The sequence below is a fragment of the Phocoena phocoena genome, chromosome 19 (genome assembly GCF_963924675.1).
Source record: "Phocoena phocoena chromosome 19, mPhoPho1.1, whole genome shotgun sequence".
NCBI classification, from domain to species: domain Eukaryota; kingdom Metazoa; phylum Chordata; class Mammalia; order Artiodactyla; family Phocoenidae; genus Phocoena; species Phocoena phocoena.
In genome coordinates this window covers 9,838,497-9,865,391 of record NC_089237.1, presented here as the reverse complement: position 1 = coordinate 9,865,391, position 26,895 = coordinate 9,838,497, and the positions used below count along the sequence as shown (strand labels likewise).

The window sequence follows — 26,895 nt, the reverse complement described above, 5'->3', positions numbered from 1 at the left end:
CACAGCACTGGGGTGGTGTTTTTCACTTTGGCATCTCCAGACATAGGAGATGCTCAGCAAACAGTTATTGACTGAGTGGGGCGGTGAAGGTACGGGTCAGAACGAGCTGTGTGGGAGCTGCAGTGGGCGCTGCTAGGAGTTGGCAAGTGACTGTGGTTGGCAGGCTGGGCCGGGGCCCTCCTCAGGGACCCTACCCTCTTGCCTTCTCCCTCCTCCCTAAGGCTTCCCCAACAGTGTCCTCCAGCTTCTCCCTCCAACCTTGCCCTTGGTAGCCTACAAGCGTCTCAGAACCTTTGCTCCCCAGCCCCCAGGGCCCGGGCAGATGGCTCAGCTGTCCCGAGCTTCCTTCTGGTTGAGCCCGGGGCTCCTGTGGGCAGGGGTACAAGACCACCAAGAGCTTCTCCTCTTCCCAGAGGCAGACGGGCTCCCAGGGTGAGAAGGGGGCCTTGGGTTGCCCACGCTGGGGTCAGAGCCCTACCTGCGAGGCCTCAGGCAAGGTGCTTGACCCCCAGGAGCTTCACCGTACTCACCTGTGAGGTGGGGGAAGCAGGTGGATGGGCTTGTCCCCAGACACAGCACCTCCGAGGGGCCAGCACGCTGCCCCCCAGCCCTTCTTGCTCTCACTTCCCACCTGGTTTGAAGAGGGTCCAGAGGGGTTGGCTTTTCCCAAGCACCTCCCTTGCCTCTCGCAGCTGAGGATGTCTCCTCCCAGCGCTCCTGACTTTCCTGGTCGGGAGGCCTGCAAGCAGCAGTTGAGAGATGCTTGGGGGCAACTGGGCAGCCACCTGACTCCCCCCACCCAGTGCTCCAGCGGGGAGCAGGGAGAAGAGGGTGTGACCTCCAGACTCTGCAAAGGGGCCCATCAGGTGACAGGCAGCGTCCCACCCCCAGTTCTGACCCCACCGGCTCCCGCATCCCTGCACAGCCACCGTTTCCTGTTAACCACGGCCCCATCTGTCCCCAGAGGGGAGTGGCCCAGGGCCTGGTGCTGGTTCTTCATGGTGCCTGCACACACATGTGTGGACACACACGTACACACACACAGGGCTACAGATTCAGGGCCGGGCAGCACCCAAGGGGGTTTGTGAAGTGGGGTGAGGACCCCACTCATCGAGGGGCAGCGACCGGCCCCAGCTCCCTCAGCTCCCCTGTGCCACCCAACGCCGTGCTTGTCCCCCTACCTCCCGCCGTCCTACAGAGTCGCGGCCCCGGGGGTCCCTGCCTGGCCCAGCAGCCTCAAGCTCGGCAGGGCCCCCGGGAGTCGGGACCTGTTGGGGGTCTTGACTGACAGCACCCTCACCCCACCCCTGCTTTCCTGGACCCACATCTGCCAGATGGCGGCTGCCGGTTCCTCACTGATTTCCCCAGGCAGGACGGACGGCGGGGTGGAGGTGAAGCTGATGGGAGAAGGAGATTTATGGGGCCACGTTGTGTATGATTTGTATGCAGTGAGCTTGGAGGGAATTATGGCTTAATCTTGCAAAAATCCGTCCCCTCCCCTGAGGCTTTTCAGCTGAGATCTGGGCCCAACTTCATGCAGGAAGAGGATGAATCTGGGCTGAGGGACCAGCGTGGGCTCTGGCGGATGGCCGGGCTCCATTCTGGGGGATGGGGGTGGCATCTCAGTCAGCAGAGCGGGAGAGCCCCTGGGGTCCATCGGGTGGAGGGTCTTACCCTTTCTTGTGCCTTGAACCCCCTTAGCATCTGTTGAAGCACATGGACTCTCTCTCAAAAAATGGTCTTCAATGCATGAAGTACATAGGATTACAAAAGAAACCATTTTATTGACATACACTTTCTGAAAGAGAGAGAACATTTAAAATCGTAAGCTGTGGCTTCTCTACAAACGTGTGAAAGAGCCAGGCGCAGGGTCGGGTCTGCTCACACCCTAGTTTTGGAGTTGGGGTGAGTAAAGCGCAGCATGGTAGGAAGGACCTGCAGTTTGTGTTGGTGACGGGATCTCGGGTGGTGCACACGCCCTGGGTTTGCGGCCACGTTCACGGGTGCCGACATTTCAGTTGGAGGATAAGATGGAGACGTAGGGTGTTTTTCTGTCCAGGACCACAGGTGCCCTGAGTTCTTTCCCCAAATAGCACAGAAGCACACACGAAGTACACAGAGCACACGTAGAGCACGACCACGCTGCTTCCAGGCCCTGGGCCAAGTCGGTGCATTTTGTTCTGGAGCCACGGTGGCTCTGGGTCGGCACTGTCGGCCTTCGTGGTGCAGATGGTGGAAACCAGGCCCACCGGCAGGGACACTCGAGAGAGAGTGTGGCAGGGCTCCCCCACCCTTGTGCCAAGCCTGGGCGGAGGGCTGGGTGACCAGGGCACCCCAGAGAGCTGTGTCAGGAGACTGGCGCCAGTGCTGGGGGCTAAGTGGGAGCCCAGGCTCGGGCCCCACGTGTGCTCCATGTGGAGGGGCTCCACCATCAGGACTCACTGTTTGCCAGGGTGACCCGGCCCATTACCCACCCGGCAGCCACCAGGAGGGGTGTGAGGCCCTACTGGAAAATGAAGGTCTTTGGACCAAAGGAAAAGGAGACATAAAGCGGGAGAGACCCAGGATTCTGGAGGGAAGGTGGCAGGGGCAGTGGGAACCCAGCCTGGGGCCGCCCGTCTTTGTCACCGCTGCCAGGAACGGCAGAACGTGAGGCCACAGCGTCAGATTATAAACTTGCCGAGCGATGCAGTGTCCTAGGGGCTTACCTCTAGGGGCTCTGCTTGGATTTCCCCTGAAGTCCCTCTAGGTCTCAGGGGTGGGAGCAGACACGCAAGGCACCCTGTGCTCTCTGGAGTATCAGGTCCGCTAGACTCTCCCCCATCACCCCGCCCAGAGAAGGAGGGAGGGAGGGAGCTGGCGGCTACAGAATACACAACCCAGTGGGTCCCGAATGAAGCAGTACAGGGTGTGACGGGCCTTCCCACAGCCCTAATTAATAAAAGATATTAAACTGGCTGCCAGGGGACAGAATGGACTGGATGGGACAGAGGGAGCAATCGCTCAGGTGGACTCTCATCGCCGGCCTTGGAGCCTCTGCATCTCCCTCCCAGCAAACCCTCCCGGCTGTCTTCTCGGGGTCCCTGGTCTCCCCTCCATCCCCGTGCGGCCCTCCCCCAGCCTCCCCCAGAGCCCCCTCACACCTACCACCGGCATTGCTGGCCTTCCCTGACCTCCAGTTGCCTGGATGAGGAAAGGTGAATTGGAACCCTGCTGGCGCCGCCACCCCCTCTCCCCAGGGGTGTGCTGGAGTCCTTCATATGAGCCCTGGATTGTGTGCATCCCTTCCCAGCTCCACGTTCAGTGACTCCGAGCTGGTAGCTTGAAATCAGTGGAGCGGGAGTATTTACACCACGGAAATCTGCAGCCACCACAAGGCAGGACATTCCCTCCACAGAACCCTTGTCAGACACTTAACTCCCTCCCCCTCTGGTGGGGAGGGGAGGGGAGCCCAGGTCAGCCTGTCTTCTGAACACTGGAGGAGAGCGTCAGGCCCAGAGGTGGGCACCTGCCGCCGGGTTAGCAGGAATTCTGTGAAGCCGGGAGAGCCTGCTCAGCAGAGCCCTGGGATCTTTGGGGAGGGGAGTGAGGGCGTTGGGCTGCCGCTGACCCTCCCCCGGGGCCGTGGGTGGAGGCCCACCCTCTCCTGCTCCCATCTGGACAAGAGTCCATAGCCATCGCGCAGCATCCGCTGGTTCCGGAGTCAGACGAGCTGCGTGCTCGTGGGCAAGTGACTGCCGGCTCTGAGTTTCTCTCCTCGCACAGGGAATGCCAGTTCCCGGGTTGTTTGACGATTACATGAACTAACGAGCACCTTCCTGTTGCTGAACACAGTGGTGGGCTCTGAAAAGCCCTCAACCAATGGCCGTCACTCCTGCAGTCAGCATATACTGATATAGCCCACCCGCTGTATCCCTGGGCTGTGTCAGGTGTTGGGGACTCAGTGGTGAGCCCTTGCCCCCGGGGGTCTCCACCCTCCACTGTTGAGGTTCTGAAATGTTCGGGTGGGCTCAGGTGCCAAGGCATTGCCCTTCCCGCTCGAGTTCCCTGCACCGTGATGGCAGCCCTGCTCTGCCCTGAGGCATTTGTGCCAGCGCCCAGGCTTGCAAAGACCATGCCCCAAAGTCTCTGCCTTGAAGTACTGGCCTGAAGGGGTCCACCCACCCTGCACGCCTCTGGAACGACATCTTAAAGAACCCTAGGAAGGGAGGTGTGAGATTCCAGGAGGGGGATATTCCTGCCGTGCATCTGGGGTGGCGGGCTGGAAGGCGGAGGAGGGGTCTCGAATGGAGACGGGCACTGGGCCTCCGGGACTCACCCTCCACAGGCTAGGACCTGGCTTTCTTCGGGTGCCTGGGCTGTTTGGGGCCTCTGTTCCTGTCTGGCAGGGCCACTCTTCCACGAAATTTGGGGGCAGGAGCCTGTGAGCCATGGAGGTGGCCTGTTTCTGGGCTGTGAAAGCAACTGCGTCCGAGGCCGGAAAGAACCTGGTGAGGGAGAGGGCTGTGGCCAGGCCGTGTGCTGTCCTGCCCAGCAGGACCCCGCTGCCGCCCTCCCACGTGTGACATCTATCCCGGGGCAGCCCCAGCTGAGTCCTGGATCCGCCCTTCCTTTCGCTCTGGGTCTTGGCAGGTCCTGGCAATCTCAGTTGTAACTGTTTATTTCCGTACCGGTGCTCCCGGGAAAACAAGCTCCCTCCCCTCCTTAAGTTACACAGGAAACACTCAGAGGCAACGGAGGTGCCCAGCCCGCGCACGCTTCCGCCAGGCCCCTGCTGTCAGTTGGCCGCCCAGGAAATTGGAATGTTAGCGTGAGCCCAGCACAGTGGCGAGGTTAATTGGTTGTCCCCCGAAAGTCACGTCGTGCATTTCAGATTTAGCTGATGCTCACGGGGCCTCCCCGGGGTGTCCACTCCCAGAGGCAGGGCACACCCCAGCACCTGGAACCTGGCCTAGTGGGTGCTTGGTGTGTATTCAGCGAGCGAGTTCGCGCACACCGTCGTTCCCACGCCCGCTGGCGCGGATGTGGGAACACCTGCCCTTCCTGCACTCAGCAGCAGGTGACCCTGGACGAATCAGCCTCCCAGGGTGCTGATTCCTCCTCAGCTGAGTGGACAGAACGTTCTCGGTCTCGGAGGTCCCTCTCTGGGATCCCGGTTGTCCTGGGTCTCCTTGGGCAGCGCCAGGATCCACCGTCCTTGGAGAAAGTCAGAGGACCCATGCTTACTCCTGCCCCTGCGCCTTGAGTCACAGCGGGACATCTTGCCCAGACCAACGAAACTCCCCCACGTGTCAGCAGGAATGTGAGCAGGCCCTGATGTGTGGGCCAGCACGGACAAGAGTCCGGGGGTCTCCGGCCCCTTCCCTTGATATCGTCATGTGTCCCAGCTTCACCTTCGTTCCTTTTCGATAATCTCATCATCTCTTTTTCCCCAAAACTTCACTTTCCTGTGATCAGCACGTTAAGAAAATAGGACTATCACGTCCGAGAAAACAACTAAATGTGTCAGTCTCGTGACTCCCCTTCTCCCCTGTTCCTCGTAGTCTCCCCCTCCCCCCATCCTTTTCCCTTTCCCCTCTGTGAGCATCGATCCTCCCCTCTGTTACCGTCACGTTATCGCCGGTGGCTCTCTTGCTCTATGAAAACTCCGTCCCTCTGCTCCTGAACCAACCTCCCTGGGCAGCCACAGCCAGAGGGAGCCTCCCTCTGAGCAGGTGGGTGTCGACCAGGCCCTCAGCCCCTGGGAAAGGAAAGGTGCGGTGGTCGCCAGGACAAGCGGAACGCAGCCTGGATTCGAATTCACACGGAGCCATGGACCTGCGTTTCCTCACCTGTAAGACGAGAACAGCCATCCCACGTATTCCTGGAGCTGCACCAAGGAACAATCAAGACGGGTAGAGTGTTGTGGATTCTTCGTGCCCTCAGAGGGTCAGCGAGTGGAGGACAGTCCACAGACTGCAGTAGTGTGGGCATGGGATGGAAGTTTCCAGAAGGCAGATTTCAGCTCTGCGTGTGGAAGAGCTTCCCAGCAGAGCTGCTCTGAGAGGGAAGGAGCCTCCATACCGGTCGTGAACATGCATCACTAGGCTCGCTCAAGCAGAGCCAGGCGGGATGCCGGTGAGAGCGCAGAGATGAAAGTCACTTTGTCTGGCAGGCCGGGTCTGGTGTCGCCTGCAGTCACCTCCTGTCTGAGACTCGGGGATTGAAGGAGTCTCGGGTTTGCTCGGGTTGCAGATTCCCCAGTGTCCAGAGATTTGGGGCAAGGCTTCACTCGTGCATGCCCTGGGATGGGAAAGGCAGGGCCATCCTGCTTCCTGGCTGAGAGGTCAGAGCTGTGAGGTCCCCTGGCTCAGCCGTCACTGGGGACTTGAACCCACACATCCTGCCTGCCAGCCGTCAGCCCCTAGGTCAGCTGCCTCCCCTTCCGACACTGATCGGCACGGAACAGGGGAGGCCTAGAGGCCAGGCCAGGGATGCTCACAGAGGGCCCTCTGAACCAGCCTCTTCTGGAAACTGACCCACCCATTCTCCTGGTCCTGTGAATTGTCACACATGGCATGAAGGCTCTGGCCGGGCCCCTGCTCCGGCCTTAGGAAGTTGACATCTGTCCCTCTTGTCCTGGGAGCATGGGCGGTGTATCTCCAAGACCCAGTCCCAGGTCTCTCCTCCCCACAGCCCTCCACCATGCCTGTGTAAGGACCCTGTCTGTGCCGTGAAGTGTGGAGTGTGGTCAGGGATACCCTGGGGCGGCTTTCCTGCCCACTCTCCGCGTGGCCATGGCCTCCGTACCCCCTCCGTGAAATGCAGCTTGCGACACCTGCCTCTTCAAGTCACCCAGAGGATTCAATGGCCAAGTTCGCAGAGTGCCAATGGCAGTCCCTGCCCACACGGGCACTGTGTAAATCCAGCCTGTTCGCCTCCTGTGTGTCCCCGGTGCCAGGCAGCAGCGGCTCAACAGATGCCAGTGACTTGGGTAGAGCTCAGTATTTGGGGGCGTGGCTGTGAGGGTGGAGGTCTGCCCCCCTCTCAGGGCAGGTGAGCCTTGTCCAGAGCAAAACAGGCAGGTCACGCACCTAACAGCTTGGCCCTCGGGACTGGTGGTCATGCTGCGCTCCCCTCCTTCGCCCCGTCTAGAAGCCAGCTTTGCCCAGAGGTGGCGGAGAAATGGCTTGGTGCCCAGTCTTTGCCGCCAGCTTCCCTTCCCTCTGCAGCCTGGCCTGTGGACCAGGGGCTTACGGTGTCCTCCCTCCTCGGGTGAGGAGTCTGGGAAGCAATTAGCCTAATTGTCGTGGCGGGGCTGTGAGCAGAGGGGTCCCCAGGGGACTGCACAGCGAGGGGCTGGGAGGGGCTCTGTCTGCTGCCACTTCCGCTCTTCCCTTCCCCCCAGCACCCTGCTCCCTGAGCATCCCGCCCAGCACACCACACCTCACCCCGAAAGATGGGAGCTCGCTGGCCGAGGCCTGAGTGTAGGGATTTCCATTGGGCGAGTGAGTGATGTGGGCAGAAACACTTGGGAGGGTCTTAGCTCTAGATCTTGAAGATAGAAGGTCCTCCCGCCCAGCCCCTGCCTCTAGGCAGACGAGTCACTGTTCCCTTCCCACAGACTAAGAGGTTGGGCTGTGCCCAGGGCCACCTAGAAATGGACGCGTTGAGTCTGCGCTCAGGGCCTGGTACCAAAGGCAGTCCCACCCCAGATGCAGGAGCAGAGACAAGGCCGTTAACCACAGGGCCTCCCTGAGAGGTTGGCCAGGCCCTCCCTGGTCAGAGCCCCTCCCTACCCGTCCCTTGGGCTGGACAAGCCCTCCCATCCCACGTCGCCGTGTCGTCAGGATCCAGCAGGGAGCAGGTGCCTCACTGGCTCTAGGATAACATGAGTTTATTTACAAGGAGACTCTCTGCAGAGGTGTCTGGAGGATGGGCAGAGGGTCACCACCAGGAAGAGCGCAGGACCCCAGAGCTGCTGGTGACAGACCTGTTGCCACCCCAGGCCTAACGGTCAGAGGAGGAAGCAGCAACTGAGACCGAGAAGGAGGGAGGATCCTGGAGCAGCCCCTCGAGAGGGGCGTCTAGGTCCCCCTTGGTCTAGGACAGAGACGGCCTCCCAGGGAGACAGCAGGGGAATAAATACCCCAGACTCACTCCCCTGCTCCGGAAGCCAGAGGACAGAGCCCTAGCCTCACCCTCATGGCCAGCCACACAGCCTCCCCCGACATCTTCCTGCCTCCCGAATCGGTCCACCCTCCGTGTCCGTTGCCCTCAGTTCCCCTTTGCCAGATGAAAAAACTGATCTCTCTAGAACTTACTGCCTTCCAACCACCATCACTGTTGGCTTAGAGTGGTCAGTTCCTGCTGGGCCAGAAACTCCTCCAGGGCAATAAAGAGAGCGGTGAGTAAGGACCAAGAAAAGAGAGCGCGTCTGGAGAGACTAGGAGTCGGCACATTCAGTGCAGCCGGGGGGTCAGGTTGCATAAGTCCCGCGAGCTGACCATTAGGTTGTCAGGTGGCAGAGGTGGGAACCTTGCCCAAGGTAGTTTCAGGGGATGGTGCCAGGGAGAACCGGCTTGGGGTGGGATTACGCGGGAACGGGAATAAAGGAGTTGCAGCTGCAGGTCTAGGCAACTCATTCAAGAGACTTTGTTCTGTAGGGAAGCAGTGCACGGGCGTTGTAGCTGACGGAGCCGTGTGGTCAAGGAGGGTTTTCTTTTCCCATCATGGCAGAGAGTAGACAACTTGCCGGAGCTGTGAGCACGTGCTGGTGACAAGGACTGGACAGCAGTGTGCACTGAAGTGATGGGTCACAGACAGGAGCGGGGACGGGAGGGAAGGCCGAGGGTAGGACCACAGGCAGGGAGGTGAGCAGGGGAGCATGGACGTTGTCTTCCATGTGCCGCGGGAAATAAGAAGCACGGTCGTCACTGAGAGTGAGGCTAGTGGAGCATGGTTGGAGGGTTGAGGAGGGAGAGTGAAATGGTCATTGAGAGTGAGGGGCAGTGCCCGACAGAGGGACGTGATCTAAGGAAATCAGGGTGATTTGGTGCTTTTCTCCAGTTATGGGCCACGGAGTGGAGTGGGCAGAGGTGATCTTACTGGTTTGCCAGGCCAATGTGATGACAGGAGAAAGGAACAGATTTGCAGAGGGAGTGGGGATACGTGACCCGACCATAGTCTTTAAGCTTTAACCCGTCTGTCCATCGACCCATCCATTCACCTTTCATCAATTCACTCTCCATCCGTCTTTCCATCCATCTTTTTATCCATCCACCTATCCACCCGCCCACCCCTCTGCCCATCCATCCATCCACCCATCCACCCATCCAGTGCCGAGTACAGCAGTGTTGTGCCAAGTACAGGGATGTGGGGATGGAGGGTGAGTGAGTGGCCCCCATTCTCTGGGAATTCATGAACCCCTGGGGAGCCAGACAAGTTCACAAGCTGCTCTGAGATCATCTGAAACCATGATGCTGTCTGAGATGAGCCCCACGGCCTGGCAGGGGGACTCCGCTCAGCCCATGCCGCCAAGCTCAACCCCTCCCTCACTGTGGCCCCAACAGACCAGGGAAGAAGGAAGAAAAGGAAAGTGACAAACACTCACTGTTGCAACCCTCTGTGTGCCAGGCAGCTAGACAGCCTCTCCGGATGGACCTGATCACTCACTGCTTTTCCATCCTAGACGCGCTGAGCCTGCGCGTCCGGAGCCTGTGCTCCGCAGCGGGAGAGGCCGCAACAGTGAGAGGCCCGCGTACCGCAAAAAAAAAAAAAAAAAAACGCAGAGGTTGATGGGGGAGCGCGGGAGCACACGCGAGGTCCCAGGGCATCGGGAAAGCAGTCACAAGGGTCAGCCGTCCTAGTCTGGTCTGGCGGCTCTCAGCCCAGGCTACACTTCAGAACCTCATGGGAAAGTTTGGTTGTAAAGTGGAGCTGCCCTTTGGTGGGGTCCGGCCACGCGTGTACAGCCAAGGTGAAGGCCGCTCATGGACGACAGCCACCACGCGTGGGCGTGGAGGACGCCCAGGGCGGGGGTGTCGAGAATTGCCCAGGACCCACCGAATCACGCCAGAGATGACCACTGCAGACGGGGAAACAGGCTAAACGGTGACCTGCGGCCACTCGGTGGCCAAGATGGGGCATTGGAGCCCTCCCTGTGCTTTTGCACATCTAGACTGTCACTAGGCTGTGGAATCTCACCTCCCTCCAGCGCCCCCCGTCCCCCGCACGAGGAGCAGAGGGCCAGGTTTGGGAGCCGGTGGCCACTGCCAAGTCACTTCGCCCCGTACCTCAGCTTTATTAGCTGTGAAATGGGGAGGTGGCGTCTACCTTGTAGGCTGGAGGGAGTTCGATGAGTTCACGTCCGCAGAGCAGGGAGCGCCAAGTGCTCAGATGTGCTGACTTTATGTTGCAGATGTCCCCGTCCCATAGCTGCTGCCTGCCCACCCCAGACCCCTCCAGACCCTGGCACTCAGGACACCAAACACACCTCCCAGCATTCCCACTGGGTCGAAGCTTCCCCTGACAGTCTGGGCTCCGGGCTCCTGCCCAGGAACCACGCAGTGGGAGTGATCAGCGTCTGCCCCTCTGCCAGCACGGGACCCGGGGAAGAGTGCACTGGGGAGAGCTATGGGTGGGGTGGTAAGGAAGCAGACGGGAGAGGAGCCCCCCTTTCCTGGAGCCTTGGACGAGGTGGGGAAGAGGGGGCCCTGGGAAGATGTAAGTTAGTGAAGGTTCTAATCAAATATTTATCAGTTAATTGATATCCGGAGGCTGCTGACAGCACCCTCTCCCTCACCCTGGCCTGTCCACACTCCTTGCCTGGCTCTCTGCCCCCTACTCCCCTCGGCCCCTTGCCCTCGCCGTCCTGGAGCCTGGCTGCTTGACCTCTGCCAGCCTCCCTCCCGCCTCGCTGGCCCCCTCCTCCCTCATCCTGAGCCCACCCCTTCCTTCTCCCTCTGGCCGGGAGCCGGGGACGTTGCCAGCACGTTGGCCGACTGGGTAATGGGGCTTTTCGGCTACTTGGGATCAATGAGGCGGGACCCTCCAGCGAGGAACGGGCCCTCATGAGTGTGTGCACGTGTGTACACGCGTGTTTCCCTCCACTCGTAAGGGGCGTGATCTCTGCCCCAGTTTCTGCAGAGAGAGGGGAGGGACCTGGGGGCTTCACCAAGGAGGACGTAGAGGATGGGACTTCTCATCAGGCGTTGGGTCGCCCCAGGAGTGAGGGGTGTCGGCTGCGAGGCAGTGAAGGCTGGCACTGGGGCCTCGGGAGCAGGGCAGGGCTGGGCCCCGGGCAGAGAGTTGGGGGCCTCAGGCCTCCGGCTAGAAGGGAGGTGAGCAGGCAGACAATGGAGGGGCAGGGCTCCAGCCTGAAGGCAGAACACCAGGCCTTGCGCTCAGTCTCCATGGCGCTCAGGCCACCCCCCACCCTAACAACTGATTCAACATCTGGGTAGTTGGATTTACTCCCCAGTGGATAGCAGACGCCACCAGGGCAGGGGCTGCCCATCCGGGTCCCCGCCGGAGCCACAAGCCTGGCACCCCCAGGTGCCCACTAAAGAGTTTTGGGTGAATAAATAGTCACCAACTGAAGGAACGGCGTCGAGCAAGCCATCCCGCTCACTGGGAGAAGCACCTGTCTCGCGGGGGAGACGGACAAGGAGACAGACGCTAAAACTGAGGTCAAAACACGCAGAGGAGGGCTTCCCTGGTGGCGCAGCGGTTGAGAGTCCGCCTGCCGATGCAGGGGACACGGGTTCGTGCCCCGGTCCGGGAAGATCCCACATGCCGCGGAGCGGCTGGGCCCGTGAGCCATGGCCGCTGAGCCTGCGCGTCCGGAGCCTGTGCTCCGCAGCGGGAGAGGCCGCAACAGTGAGAGGCCCGCGTACCGCAAAAAAAAAAAAAAAAAAACGCAGAGGTTGATGGGGGAGCGCGGGAGCACACGCGAGGTCCCAGGGCATCGGGAAAGCAGTCACAAGGGTCAGCCGTCCCCGTGTGTGCAAGGGTCCTTCCACACTGGGAGGCTACTCCAGTGAGGGGTGGCCCCTGTCCTTCCAGGTGGTGAGGAACCCTCTTCCCTGGAGACACCCTCAGAAGGCCAGGGGCCGCCTCCCCTGCTCCCCAGTGTGTGTCCACAGCAAGGGACAGCCAGAACCCTGCTCCACCCCTACCTCCCCTGGCACCACGAAGGACCCCAGTGGCTTCTCTGGGGCTGAGGGACCTGCTACCAGGGCTGCTCTTTATGCCTGACGTCAGTGGTTCTCACAAGCCCCCAGAGTGCAGGAGGAGGTCTGGGGCGGGGCCAAGAGTCTGCCTTGCTACCTGCTCCCAGGTGATGCTGTTGCTGCAGGTCCTGGCACCCCATGTGGAGAACCATGTGTTTCCGGGCCCTGCTAAGGGTCAGCGCTTCTAAGAGCCCCGCATGGCTGGGATCAGCGTCGAGGGAGCACTTTCCCTCCTGGGGCAGCAGGCCTTCAAAAGGGTGGGAGGGATCTTTGGGGCATCTCCGGGATCCTCAAGACAGAGGCGGGGACCCCACTTGCCCCCCTGATAGCACCTCACCCGGTGGCCACCGTGAGGCCGAGCGGTACCAGGCTCCACGTCTGCTCCATCAACTCCAATCCTCTTCCCTGCAGGCTGTGAATCGTTTTCCCTCACTCCTGCTTTACTGATGAGAAAACCAAGGCTTAAAAGCCTTTCTAAGGCGGGAGGGAGAGGGTGTGGCTATCAAGGGCCACAAGAGGGATTCTGGTGCTGCTGGGATGTTTTGTGTCTTGACTGGACCCATGTCACTCTCCTGGTGGGGAAGGTTTCACAAGATGTCACCACTGGGGAACACTGGGTAGAGGGTACACGGGATCACGCTGAGATACTTCTTACAACTGTTGTGTCTACAGTTACCTCAAAATATTTAATTCTTTTTAATTAGGTGGATTAAAAACAAAAAGAATCTTCAGTGTACTCAGGCCTGACGAGTTCGCACAAGTGGCCTCAAACACAGAGGTGTCTCACCCCAGACGTGGGCTCCCCAGAATTCCCCCTGCAGCCCGGCTCTGAGCTGGTGCCCCATGCTGGGGGAGCCCCCCTCCTAGGGGGCATGGAAAATGCTGCTGAAAGCACAGTTGGAGACCACAGAGCCTTCTGGAGAGGGAGCAGTGAAAGGGGGCAGTGTCCAGGCCGCACGGAGGTCTAACCAGCCTTGCTCTCTCCTTCCCCAGGGCAATCAGGACGCCACGGCTCCGCCTGAAGCGATGGCCCAGCCCTACCCCCCGGCCCAGTACCCCCCTCCGCCACAGAACGGCATCCCCGCCGAGTACGCCCCGCCACCACCGCACCCCACGCCGGACTACTCAGGCCAGACCCCGGTCCCCCCAGAGCACGGCATGACCCTGTATACACCAGCACAGACCCACCCGGAGCAGCCCGGCAGTGAGACCAGCACACAGCCCATGGCAGGGGCCCAGACAGTGCCGGTAAGTGCCCCCCAACTTCAGAACTTCAGTGGGAGTGCCGGTGGGGAAGGGGCCTGGGGGCCTGTGTATGGAGAGGCAGCCCCATAGCAGGGGTCCCCGCCCCCAGGAAGGAGCTCCTAGCCTCCAAGCTCATCGCCATCCGACCCCAAGGATCTCTCTGGTGGGCAGGAGCCATGGAGGGGCAGCCAGGCCCACCGCCTCTAGCTACCCCCCCACCCCGGTCTCCCCGAGCGGCAACTTCAGGCCAACTCTCACCTCATCTGGGAGATGGAGCGTGTCCTCAGCGGTCAGTGACCTGTTAATGGGAAGTGAGAGAAATGGGCGAGGCCAGTGGCCTGGGCTCGCCTGGCCCAGCGGCATCACGGGGGCAAGCAGGGGGCGGCGGGGGTGGGGGGTGAGGGGGGGCTGGCGGCAGCAAGGAGAGGCCCAGGGCCCCTCAGGGCTGTCTCAGGTTGCAGGCACTCCTATCATTGCTAATCACTTGTAATCTACCTGCTTGGCTGCCCTCCAATCAGATAGCTTCAATTATGTGGTTGTAATGCAGCCCCAAGGAGAAAGCGCTGAGCCGGGCACTTCTCGGAGATTTCCTGATAGCCAGGGTCACGTCCAGGAGTGCCGCCGCCCCTGGCCAACCGGGGTGGGCGCCCTGTGAAGGTAGCCCCTCTGGAGACCAGGCTGCCGCATCCCCTCCCTGACCTCCTCCGCTGCATTCTCCGGGCGCCCACGCCCCGCCGAGCTCTGGGGCTTTGCGCTCGTCCAGTTGGCCCTGCTGATCTGTCCCATTGCCGGCTAGCGGGGCCTGGCAGGAGGCCAGCACGCCCTGTGCTGACCGGGAGTGGCACCGCCCATCTGATGGGTGCCCCCCTCTAACCCAACCTGGCTCCCACGGTGTTCCCCTGGATCCAGATATCACCTACCCTCCCTGTGCAAGCAGCAGCATCCAGGCTCTGGGGAGACACAGCCCCCCCAAGCTGCCCCCTGGGCTGGACCAGACCCCAGCCAGTGCCCTTCCTGCCTGCTCGAAGCGCCACCCAGCCTGAGTCAGCACCAAAGCCACCAGGCTTTTCCATTATCCCAGTGTCCCTGGTACAGGGTGTCTGCCATAGACGCCCCCAGGGTTCCACGGATGAGAAGGGCAGCGCCCACGGGCCTTAGAATGGGGAGGCAAACCATACTTCCCTGGTTTAGCTTTTCTACCTCGGAAAAGAGAGGTGAGCACGGGAGCCAGAGGGGCTACCTGTGAACAGGTCACGGCCAGCCAACTGGTCTCTTTCTGATGGACAACAGAAGACGGGGTGTATCTGGAAAAACCTCTCACAACCTCCTTATGAACAAATACTGACCCCCAGAGGTTTGCCCTGGAAGCAAGCCTGGGAGACAAGAGGATCAGCCTTGCAGCTGACACAGAGGGTGCCGAGACCGACAGCTAACACCCTCTAACGCCTCGACAGCACAAACAGAGGCCTCCTGGATCCCCTGACACAGCCTCACCACGACAGATTCAAAGTCGTCTCCCTTCGGGGCTTCCCTGGTGGCGCAGTGGTTAAGAATCTGCCTGCCAATGCAGGGCATACGGGTTTGAGTCCTAGTCCGGGAGGATCCCACATGCCGTGGAGCAACTAAGCCCTTGCGCCACAACTACTGAGCCTGCGCTCTAGAGCCCGTGAGCCACAACTACTGAGCCCACGTGCCACAACTACTGAAGCCCGCGTGCCTAGAGCCCGTGCTCCACAAGAGAAGCCACCGCAATGAGAAGCCCGTGCACCGCAACGAAGAGTAGCCCCCGCTCGCCACAACTAGAGAAAACCAGCGCACAGCAACGAAGACCCAACACAGCCAAAAATAAATTAATTAATTAATTAAAAAAAAGAAAGTCGTCTTCCTTTGGCAGACATTTGTGGGGACCTGCTTGTGCCAGGTGCTGAGCCAGCACTGGGGACACATGGGGAAAATGACCGGCCCTGCCCCGTGGGAGCCGTTGCTTCCCACCAATCGGGGACATAAAGTGGAAGGGGGCCAGTGTTGACCTCCATGCCTGTGAGAATCCACGGCCCCAGAGAGGACCCAGGAGTCTCGGAGAGAAGCCAACTAAGACATGAGAATCTCCCTGCTCAGCTGAGTGCCTCCCCAGGAAAGTGCCTGGGCCAGAGAGCCACTGAGCCCGTGAACGGGCAGCCTCGACCTTCCTTTCTTTACCTGAGGCTCTTCAGGTCTGGCAAGGGGGTCAGAGTCTGCTGCTCTTCCATCGGGATCCGGAGACGGAGGCCCCACGGGTGAAAGTTACTGGATTAGTAGGTGACCTCGAAGACACCCAGAGCTGCCCGGCAAAGATTTTGGCGTGAGTGCTCTGACTGGGAGTGTTTCTTCAAGCAGGGGCTTCCCACCTTGGGAGCAGCTGGGGAGGGTGGCCGCCGGCCGTCCCGCTCTAAGATTCCAGGAGCCACTTCTACTAGAGTAACTCCTGGCACTCCCAGCCCTGCTTCTCAGCTGTCTTATGTCCCTCCTGTGTCAGGCCTCCGTCACTTCTCTGACTCTCCTCTTGGCCTTCCCCAGGCAGCCTGACGCTAGAAGCAGGCGGTGCGGGCTCCAGCTTTTGTCCAGACCTGCCCTCTCCTGTCTGTGGATTCCGTTTGTCATCACGGTGTCATCTACGTTCTTTTGTCAAAAGGCAGCAGGGGGAGCTGAGGGATTGGGGCTGCTGATGGAGCGGGCCCACCTCACTACCCTGCAGGGCCCCCCAGGGGTGTGAGTTGGGGACCACCTCCCTGGAGTACTCATTCATTCAAGGCCATGCGGGTCCCCTGCAGGTGTCCTCCCCACCCACTTGTCCACCCTCCATCGTGGGACAGCCAGAGGGACCTCCTCTCAGAAACTCCTCCCCTTCTCCCAAATCTTCCTCTGGGGCCGCCTCACCTTTGCCCCCTGGGCCTCACACGGCCTGCCCCTTGGCTGTCTCTCCTCCCCCACCAGCAAGCACTGCAGCAGCAGAAACTCCACCCGGAGCAGCGGCCTTTGGTCCCCTGTGCTCCTGGCTCTCGGGGCTTAAGAAAAGTAAAAGGGGTGGACCGTGGTGGGAGTGCAGCACTGCAGGGTGAGACTCAGCCCCTTGCCGCCTCCACGCAGGCATGGTGCGAGCAGACGGCACCATCAACACCAACGCAACAAGCGCAGTGGCCAGCAGAGAGCTCCTGGAGCGTGGCGTCATCCACGGAGTCCAAAGCGGACACACAGCTCCACTCAAGGTTCGGAAGAAGACTTTATGAGTGAACGGCTTGAGGCCACATGTGCAGAATGCCTCCTCCAAGGCTGGCTCACCGCCCACCAGGGGTGAGCCATGTCTGGCAGGCAGCTGACAGTCACTGCACGAGTGCCCAGGAGGTCTTGGAGGACCAAAGATGAGGAGAGATGGGGCCATAGAGAAAGGGCATTTCCAGGAGTCTCCCGTGCGGCATCAGCAAGCCTTGACTCCATCCCAGTGACGGCCACCAGGTCCTGGCCTGCTGCCTGTGGCCCTGCCAGACCTAACGAGCCCTGCCCAGGGCCCTCTTGGCCTCTCCCTGTGCTGGGCTTGGGGAGGCCCAGGTGAATAGAGCTGCAGGCTCCTCGGAGGGTGCGAGGGTGGGACGTATGCTGTCCCACCGAGATGGGCTGGCTGCTGCCTTGAAAGGTGGAGGGGGACCCACGACGACTAAGGTGACACAGAGATGGGGAAGACACAGAAGCAAAGCGGCCGAGAGCAGTTGTGGGAGGGAAGGGAGAGTTGCTGCCCCTGTTTCTCTTTTCCCTGCATTTGAGAATCAAAGGCAAAGATTGCTTCAAAAAAGAAAAAGGAAGGGCTTCCCTGGTGGCGCAGTGGTTGAGAGTCCGCCTGCCGATGCAGGGGACGCGGGTTCGTGCCCCGGTCCGGGAAGATCCCACATGCCATGGAGCGGCTAGGCCCGTGAGCCATGGCCCTGAGCCTGCGCGTCCGGAGCCTGTGCTCCGCAACGGGAGAGGCCACAACAGTGAGAGGCCCGTGTACTGCAAAAAAAAAAAAAAAAAAAGGAAGTAAAGTCCCTTGGAAGGCGGTGCAGGCTGCCTGGACCACTGTGATAAATGGTGGGAAGGCCTCCATCTCGCCTTGGGGCAGCCAGTGTGCTGTTGCACTCTGGGGTTTCTCTGCACATCTTACAATTTCACAGTCATTGAACCCATTTATCTGCCTCTGTCTGCAGCTGTGCTTGGGGGCAAGGGGGGCTCTTTTCTTACTTGTGTCCTGCCCCCATTACCCCATTTCTCCCACCTGACCCTCAGCTGCTCCCCTAAGGGCCTTTGGGGTGGGATGCAGAGGCAGGAGGACCCTGGATCTTGGAGACACACAGTGGGCTCAGTTCTGCTATTAGGAAGGGCCCAAGGCAGGACAGAAAGGACAGCCCAGCCCAGCCCCAGATGCCCCAGCTTCGTCAGCACCCTCCCGTGGTGTCCCCGCTCCAACCCCTGCCCCGCCCAGGGCTCCCCATCTCCTCTGAGCGCAAGCTGGGCCTTTCCTGTGGCCCTGGCCACTAGGTCGCGCTGACCGCTGCCCTCTGCTGGCCCAGAGTCAGCATTGCATGCCCCTCTCCCACTAGTTTTCCAAGTCTGGGGTGAGTCCGTTTAGTCACCTGTACCCAGGAGCAGCTGAGGGCACAGGTCTGTGGGAGGCACGGGGTGGAGGGGGGTGACAGGGGCACTGGGCCCACTCTTACCACTGCATGGAAGAGCTACAGCTTGTTGTAGCCAGAGGGCGGGGCTCAGACCTATGTAGAATCAGCAGATGCTCTGTCGCTTCTGCCTTGATCCAGGGGCACAGGTGGGCCCTCTGAAGGTGGCGCACAAGCTTATTTCCTGCAAGGAAGAGTGGGACCAAGGGAGGGGGACAGCAGGGCAGCCGGGGAGGGGCTGAGCTCTCGGGCAACTCCAGGTCCCGGGCTTGGGGGCAGGAGCCCACAGGTGTCCCCGGAAAGCCCAAAGGCAGCTGCCCCATGTTGCCCGTCGGGAATGAAGGCATGTACAGGCCAGATCAGGATCCTCAGAGGCTTACTACCTCCCTCCCACCCCACCAGCTGTTCCTTCTCAGACGCCTCCCTGCTAAAGGTGGGCTCCTGGGAGCGGGGGTGGTCGGCACTTGTCGGTAAACCCCCAGGAACAGGTGCAGGACCCACACTTGGGCTCAGAGAACACACGCTCGTCAGAACTGGGCCTGCCACGCATGGGATGGCCAGCCTGCTGAGCCCCAGGTCACGCGTGTCCCCAGGCACACGAGACGATGGTAGCTTCCAACCCACGAATGGGCCCTGACACCCTGTGCTTCCTCTCAACACAGGAACACAGAGCTGAGGCTAAGGGGCCTTTGAACAAGATGCTCCTGCACCCCTGCAGCCCTCCAGGCCCCCTGCCAGCTCACCACCTGGAAGTGTGCCCAGGAGCTGGTGACATCCCCTCCCCTCCCCTATGGCATCCGCTGAGTGCAGGAGTTGGGGGAGCGGCCCTTTCCTTCCAGAAAGGATGACGAGGGTGGCCATCTAGGGCAGGCACTCAGGAGTCCAGAGACATCTCCAGCCACTGGCCTTGGTGAGGCTCTGCCCCTCGGGGTCCATTCCTCAGCCACAGCACGAGGCCTCGGTCACAGTAACCTCGCCCTGCTCACTGTTCTGGCTCCAGGAAGCTTGTGGTACCGGTCAGCACTCCTCTGGTGGACAGAACCCACCAGAAGCAAACGGGCAGTTCCCGGGGACCTGTGGAAAGTGCTCTCCGGCACCTCTCCTCTCAGCTGTGTATCCGCGGCCCAGCCTCCCGCCGCCGGCCAGCTGCCTCTGCTCCTCCAGCCACATGGGAGACCACAGCCACTGGGACTTCCATTTGTGCAAAGTCTAACCCAGGCCTCGAGGACCCTGCCCTCCCCGCTTCACTCTCTGTGGGCCCCCAGGCCGTCCGTCGTCTGGAGTCCTGTCCCAGAAGCAGACCCCCAGACAAAGGTTCAAATTCAAGCAGTGTATTGGGCTGGTGATCCCAAAAGACCCGGGAGGAGAGCCGGGACTTGAGGCAGGAAGAGGAAAGAAGCAATAAAAGGTGTTTTTCGGCCCGTTATGCCCACAAGGGGCAGAGGCACGAGGGGGCAGAGGAGCCCCACGGGAGGGAGCCGGCGTCTGTCCACCCACCCCATCCGTCACCAGCTCTGATCCTGGGTACTAACGCTGAGCAGCCTGCAGAAGGCCATGGGTGCCAGCCCCCGGGTCACGATGAGCCAACCAGGCCCCTCGGTCAGTCGTCCCCCACTCACCACGCCCAGCCTGCCTTTGGCTCTGGGGATTCAGCAGGGACCAACCAGGCTGAAGGGCACGCCACCAGCCCAACCTGCTTGTTGCACTGCACCGCCTCGGGGCCTCTTCACGGCCTTGGCCTCTCGGGGAGCTGGTGGGGGGGGGGTCCTTGCTTTGTGGCAGCTTTGTTCCCTGAGACCCAAGTCTTTCAGAGTCCCTCTGTTGACCAACATTTGGCTCCAAAATGAGGACCAGCTCTGAAGCACTGGACGTGGCCACCCCTGAGCCTTGGAAGATGCAGAGCCCCAGAGCAGGGTTAGAAGAAGAGGCAGGCAGCCCCGGGGGGGCCTCCCTGTGGGGCAGCACCGCCACGGATATGTGTGTCGCGGTGGCTTCTGAAACTTCTCCACTTTCTCATCGAGCTGGAAACCCCAAATGGCGCCCATGGTCCCAGAACTCGGGCTGTCAGGGAAGCAGTTCGCTCATCACCTCAAAGACCGTGACAGCCAAGGGACCGCTGAGGTCAGACCTCAGCGGACAGGCCGAGCCACGGTGGGAGGACGCACTGGGCCAGGGGGGCCCGGCCCTGCGATGGTGCTGCAGACACAGCCCGGGGAAAGGCCTGGAAGTGGGACCTGAGGCTGAGGCGCTGCTGTGCCATGTCTCCTGCGGGTCCCAGGATGGGGACGTCCTAGGGGCCTGGGGAAGACCTGGCACTTAGATGGTCCCCTGCTGTGGGATGGGAGCTGAAGGCGGCACCTCCCAGCCCGGGTCCTCTTCCCGCAGCAGACAGACGACGCGGCACAGACGGACAGCCAGCCGCTCCATCCCTCCGACCCCACAGAGAAGCAGCAGCCCAAGCGGCTACACGTCTCCAACATCCCCTTCCGGTTCAGGGACCCCGACCTGCGGCAAATGTTCGGGGTGAGTGTGTGCGGCCCCTCCATCCGCACTCCCACTCCCAGTGCACAGCCCAGGTGTCAGAGAGGCCCCTGGGTGTCCTGCCTCCCGTTGCCCTCTGGGTCCAGCCCTGCTCCGACCCGAGCCTGTGGGGGAGGAGGGAGGAGGAGGGGTGCAGGCTCGGGGTAGAGAGACCTGCGTGGCTGCCACCTCCACCACCTGCCCCTCAGGCCCAGGCCAGTGCCAGTCAGGTTATCACTCCGCTGGCCCCTCCTTCTGACGAGGGCTCCAGGGACCCCTGTGCCCCCAGAGCGGCAGCCCAGCCTCCTGGCCTCACACCCAGCAGCCCTGCCTGTCCTGTGTGCCTGGGGCCCAGGCACTCAACCTCTCTGGGCATCCTCCGGGCCCCAGGGTGGGGTGACGGGAGAGCACAGGATGGGAAGCAAGTGTGCGTTCCGTTCCTGGATTCTCCCTGTCTGTTCCTAGACTTGGCTCTGTAGGATTTCAGCCAGTTGTAGGGTTACTGTAAGATCCTGCAGGGAGGCCCCTAAGTCCCGTGGTGACTTTATTCTGTCACTCGATTTGAACACCTAGCAGGTGCTGACGCCCACCGGGTGCCAGGGCTGCCCCGTGGGCAGGTGAGGGGGCAGCAGCCAGGGTTCATCCCTGGCCAGAGGACACATGCGCCTGGCCCGTGTTCCCTCCCTTTCTTCCCTCTCCCACCCCAAACTCTCCTCGCCCTGCCTGCCCTGTGCCCACTCCCCACTTCTGCCGCAAGTCAGGCAGGCTCTGGGCCCTGAACCCCAGCCCTCCCCTCATGCCACCCACCGCCCCAGATGGGATTTGTCAGGCAAACAGGAGGTGGTCCTCCTGGGATGGACTCAGCACCTACACCTGCCCTCGCCCCAGATATCCACTTCTGTTCCCGGGGGCCAGGCCCCACTGGATTTGGGGTTAGACCCAGTAGGGTGCAGGCAGGATTTAGAATCATCGGAAGATGAGAATTCTGCCCGCTCTTGGCCCTGGGCCTGGGCAGCTGCCAAACCTCTCTGAGCCCGGGGCCCCCACTCAGAGCAGCTGGTATTACGATGTTACTAGGTCAGTTCACTTGGACGCCCTTCCAGTCCCTACGTCACGGGCCTCAGCACACTCAGTCCCTACAGGCCGCCCGGGGGCGCCCACGGTCCCTGCAGGATGCCCATGAGTCCACTCGTCCCTGCAGTACAGCAGCACCATCCTCCCTCTCCAGGACTTCCCTCCCTGCCCACGTGACACCCACCTCCCAGATGTTACAGGGTGAAGGGGAAACTCATCAATTGTACGCACTGGAGACCTCAGGACAGGCCCCTCGGGACCTCCACTGGGATTTTAGGGGACCTGGTTCACAGGTTCCTGGTCTCACGTGCCAGTGAGGGAGACAAGGCTGCCCCTTGGGAGTTCCAGGCCAGCGATGGGGCAGGAAGGGGGCAGCCAGAGCGTCTGGGCCCAGCTGACTGGTATGTCCTGGTCAGGCAGAAGGGCCTGGGGTCACTGCACCCTGCCCCACACACAGCCCAGCCCCAAACAGCACAGGTAGCAGGCAGTGCAGGGTCCCTCCCTAGCACCTTCTCTCTTCCAGGGGCTCCTCTCCCTGCCAGCACCCCACCTTTTGGGAAGGACTTACCCAGAACCCATGTGTGTGAATTAGGGCGGTCTGTCAGCAACTTGTGTCAAAGTCCCAGCAGGGAGAGGAGAGGATGCTGACGACACCGCAGATGGGACCAGCGTCCTGGCGGGAAAAGCTCTCTGCACGGGAAGGTGGGGAGGGATGCCCACCCCACCCCACCCCACCCCGCCGCCAGGCTACCCAAGAGCACCTTCATGTCCCTGCAGGAGGCGGAAAGAGGGCCGGGGGCAGAGGACCTGACACAGGCAGGGGGCAAGGGTCCCCTGGGGAGCAGGCTAGCCGGGCCAGCAGTCTTAACACACCCTCTCCTGTCTCCCCCACCCCCATCTCTGTCTCTGCAGCAATTCGGAAAAATTTTAGACGTGGAGATCATTTTTAACGAGCGGGGCTCCAAGGTGGGTGCCGCCCAGAGGCCGCCACCATTACAGCGCCCGGCTGTAGGTCCCGCCAGGCTAACGTGTGAAATGTGCGTTTGCTTCCTGGAGAGCTCCGAGCCTGAGGACCCCTGAGCGACACGGGTGCTTGTACTCCCCGCTCCTCCGCCCGCCCCCCCCTCCCCACCCCGCTGTCTGTGTTGTCGCTGCCGCTGCTGAGACTTCCTTCTCTCTAAGTCGCCAGGACCTCTCTGTCTGCACTTGGAGCCCCGGCCCCTGGGCCTGGCTCCCCAGCCTTCGAGCCGCTCCCCCGGGGGCCACCGGCCTTCCTGGAGTTGCCCGGAGACTCGGTGGAGGGCCTGCAGGGGGCAGGCGGGAGGGTGCCCGCTCCTGGACGGGAAGACCCCCCCCCCGCCCCGGTTGGGGCTCCTGGGATGACGATGGGTGAGGCTGCCCCCACTCGGTCCAGAAGCCCAGCCTTGGCCCCCCAGGTGGGGTGAGGGCAACAGTCCTGGCCCCTGGTCAGGTCAACATCTCTCTTATAGCTCTGGCCTGTCCCTTCAAGTGCCAGGTGGTCAGCTCAGGTCAGGCTCAGGCCAGGCCAGCAGCTGCCCCACCCCCGGGGCCGTACGTCTCCCAGGCGTCCTGCCAGTGGCACCAGGACAGACCTCTGGGCTGCCCGAGTCTCTCCTTCAACTCACCTGACTCAACCCCTCTCTCTCTCTCTCTCTCTCTCTCCCCGCCCCCCATTGCCCTGCCCCCCCCCCACTCCCCACGCCTCCTTTTTTTTCCTTTTTCTCATCCTATGTCTTTCTCTCCATGTCTGTCCTTCTCCGCTCACAGGGTTTTGGGTTTGTAACTTTTGAAACTAGCTCAGATGCTGACCGAGCCCGGGAGAAGCTGAATGGGACGATCGTAGAGGGACGGAAAATTGAGGTGCTCAGATAAGTTTGCTGCGGCAGGGACGCCCTTGAGAGCCGCCTCGGTCACCCTGGGCCCCCGACCCAGCCCCGCTGCTGCCATGCAGAGAGCCAGGCCAGGGCCCCATGGCAGGGCCAAGCTGAGATCGGAGCCGAGCCCACCACCTGCCACGCCTTCTGGGTCTAGACCTCAGGCTCACCCAAGGGCCCCCCACCCTGCCCCCTCCCTCTCATTCTTGGAAAAGGTCCCCAGCTGTGGGGCTCAGCCAGACACTGGGAGGAGCCCCAGAAGTCTCGTCTCCGAGGCTTGACGGCTCCAAGGACCTCAACCAGCCCAGCCTGCCCGTGGCTGGGAGCAGGTCATTAGTCTCACCAAGGAGCGGCAGCTGCCCCGTCCCCCCTCCCCATGCTGCCCCATCCTGCAGTTTGCCCCTTGCCTTTATCCCCCCAGAGGGTGGGCAGCAGTACGAGCCAGAGCCTAGAAAGGGATCCAGCCCAGAGGCGCAGAGGGGAGGGAAGGCGAGGGGTCCCCCGACACGCCCCCCTCCACCACCCCTTCCCGGGCGGCTGCGTGTGCCCTGCTCAGTGCTGAGGCTCTGGTGTCTGGGAGCTGGGCTTCCCGAGCAGGGCGGGCAGCAAGGGTGGCCAGGGAGGGGGGGCTCAACGGCTAGTGCGGAGCCACTGGAAGAGCGGTGGAAGGACCTGAGGGAGGGTTTCCAGAAGCAGAAGGAGTGCCAGAGGCACCGACCTCAGCCAGGCTCCAGCCCAGCATCCAGCAGCCCAGGCTGCGGCCCCAGGCCCCAGGGGCTCACACTGACCGGGGGGAGGCAGTACGGCCCAGACCCCTCCCTCGAGCCCCACCCCTGCCCTGCTTTCTCCTCCTTCCTACAGCCCAGCCCAGTCCTCTGGGCAGCCTGACCACGGCCTTAGATGTCCGCACAGTAGGACCCACTCCCTTGGTACCTACCTGCTCCTCCCCCATTGGCTTTGCCCCACCACCACGGGCACGTGTGCCCTCCGCCCCCACAGAAAGCTCTCTGCTGGCCTCAAGGGAAAGGGATACTGCCCCCACGGGGAGGGGTGACCATCCTGGTGCCCACAACCAGGAGGGCCTCAGCAGCCACCCACGGCACAGAAGTCGTGGGGGCCATTCTGTCAGCTGCGCTGAGAGCACTTTAGGGAGAGTCCACCAGCCAGCTGCCCCAGTGGCCTTGGGTTGCCAGAGAGAGTCTAGGCTCGGTTTGTGGGAACAGTCCTGTGAACGGCAAGAGCCAGCGGGACTGGGTGCAATGCTTAAGCCGAGGGCCCGGGGCCTGGGCCAGGCTGGGCACCAGCCAGTGCTGGGAACAGTGAAGGCCCAGGTTCTCAGCCGGAGGGTGAGGTGCGGGCAGCACTCGGAGGGAGGAGGCCAGTGGGGAGGGCAGGCCATGGTGGGGGGCCAGGCGAGCAGAGGAGGCGGTCCTGTGCCTCGCCTGGGCGTCCCAGGGCCTCCTCCCCAGCCCCCAGCCCCCTCCGAGGCGGCCACGGAGGAGAAGTTCAGAGCAGGACCATGCGGCCAGTGGCCTACAGGCTAATGTTCCCCTCAGCCTCTCCCTCCCTCTCTCTGGGCAGGTCAATAACGCCACGGCCCGAGTCATGACCAACAAGAAGACTGCCAACCCCTATACCAACGGTAAGCGGCCCAAGACCCCAGGGAGGCTGCAGGGGCCACCAGTGGGGACAGGGCCCAGGAGGAGCCCAGGCTGCTGGAGGCCAGCCTCCCTGGATGCTGAGTGCCCCCTCATGTCCCGGCTCTGCCGCGGTCAGAAGGGGGTGGGTCAGCGAAGCAGGAGGAGAGCTGGGGCCACCCGCCTCCACCCACACAGCTGGTGAGACCCCCCTGCTTTCCCGAGCGTGGCCGTACCCAGAGGCCGAGGACAGGCTTCAGGCACAGGGGGAAAGTGGCCACTTCCTGGATCGTTCCTTATTTTCTAAGTGCCGAGGCTAGAGGCGCTCGGTATTTAATGGGTATGATGAGAGTTAGAGGGACAGCCCCCCACCGCCCAGCCCTGGGCCTTGGAAACACGGAAGCTTGAGGCCCCGCGGGCCGTGGTGTGTGCCAGCTGAGCGCTGTGCCCGTGTGCACCTGGACCCGACCGTAAGCAGATGTGGCCGGTCTTCTTTGGAACAAAACAGCTGATGCTGAATGCTGGCTGCAGGGAGGCGTGGAGGGACGGCTCTCAGCCTCTGGGTGACTTCGCTCCACCCGGCAAGGATTGGTGCGGGGACTGGTTTGAGTGCAGCTGGGAACTCTTTGGGGCCTTTTTGACTCTGTTCCTCTCGCCAGGGAGCAGCAGCCCTGCTCCACCGGGACAAGTCTCCCGGCAGGGCATGGGCTTTGCTTCCCACCCCCACTAGCAGGGAAGAGTGGACTGAGCCACCCCCAGACTCTCTTGTCCTGGTGTGATCAGATATACATGGAGTCAGGGGACCGGCCAGCATGGAAAACCTAGGGCAGGACAGTGGGCGGATCTGCCTCCTGACTCGCCAGCTGGGCCCCCCAAGCTTCCCTCCTGGGGCCGGGCTGGGGCACCGGCCAGACCCCATTTAGATGAGATTATTGTCGCTCCCGTCCTGCTCTTTGGAGGACTATCAAAGCTCAAATTCTTTCTAAAAAGCTGGGGGCTCCCCGGCTTTGCGCCTGTCCTGAGCACACGCTGTGTATGACTTCAGTGACCTGGTGCTTAGCACAGGAAGGAAAGAGGTAGACGTTTTACAGGCCCGGGGTGATCCAGGGGGCTGCGCAGCCCCTCCCGAGAGCCACACGCCCCTGCTTTCTGGGCAGACCTGAGGATGTTGAGGAACGTGGGATTCGGAAGAGAATCCATCCCTGAACAACTGCACCCTTGGCTCGGAATGGGCACAGAACCGAGGCCGGTTGAACGACGGGGAGTGGAGAGAGGGAGAAACCTCTGCCCACTTCAGAGGACTCAATTCATCGGTCCGTCAGAGGGGCAGAAATTTCCACTTCAGGAAATAGACTCACAAGGTTTGACCAGGTGTTACTATTTGCTGAAGAAACAAAGGATCCACCCAGGTGGGTCTCAGACTGCCTCTGTCATCTGGGGTCCCAGACAGTGAATTGGGGCCAGAGCAACAGGTGGAGGCACCCAGGATTCCAGAATTGGCAGAGGGAGGTGCCAGGGCCATCCGAAGCAGAAGTGCAGCCTCTCTGACTGCACCAGGAGAGCTGCCAGATGGGACCTAAGGGAGGTGGGCTTGGGCCACTGGCTCAGGACTCTGCTCCATTGTGGATTT

At 61.6% G+C, this 26,895-nt stretch overlaps 1 protein-coding gene across 5 annotated transcripts in view; it reads left to right on the top strand.

Moving 5' to 3' along the window:
* Positions 1-26,895, top strand: part of RBFOX3 (RNA binding fox-1 homolog 3) — an 80,285-nt gene that overhangs the window by 45,051 nt on the left and 8,339 nt on the right. For 2 of the 5 annotated variants that reach the window (XM_065896893.1, XM_065896890.1), the window contains exons 1-5: positions 13,239-13,460; positions 20,528-20,662; positions 22,646-22,699; positions 23,522-23,614; positions 25,210-25,270. In XM_065896893.1, the coding sequence (XP_065752965.1) occupies positions 13,239-13,460; positions 20,528-20,662; positions 22,646-22,699; positions 23,522-23,614; positions 25,210-25,270 (565 nt within the window). Of the gene's footprint in view, positions 1-13,205; positions 13,461-20,524; positions 20,663-22,645; positions 22,700-23,521; positions 23,615-25,209; positions 25,271-26,895 lie in introns of those variants that run through there. The other 3 variants (XM_065896892.1, XM_065896889.1, XM_065896891.1) reach the window with 2 other exon arrangements.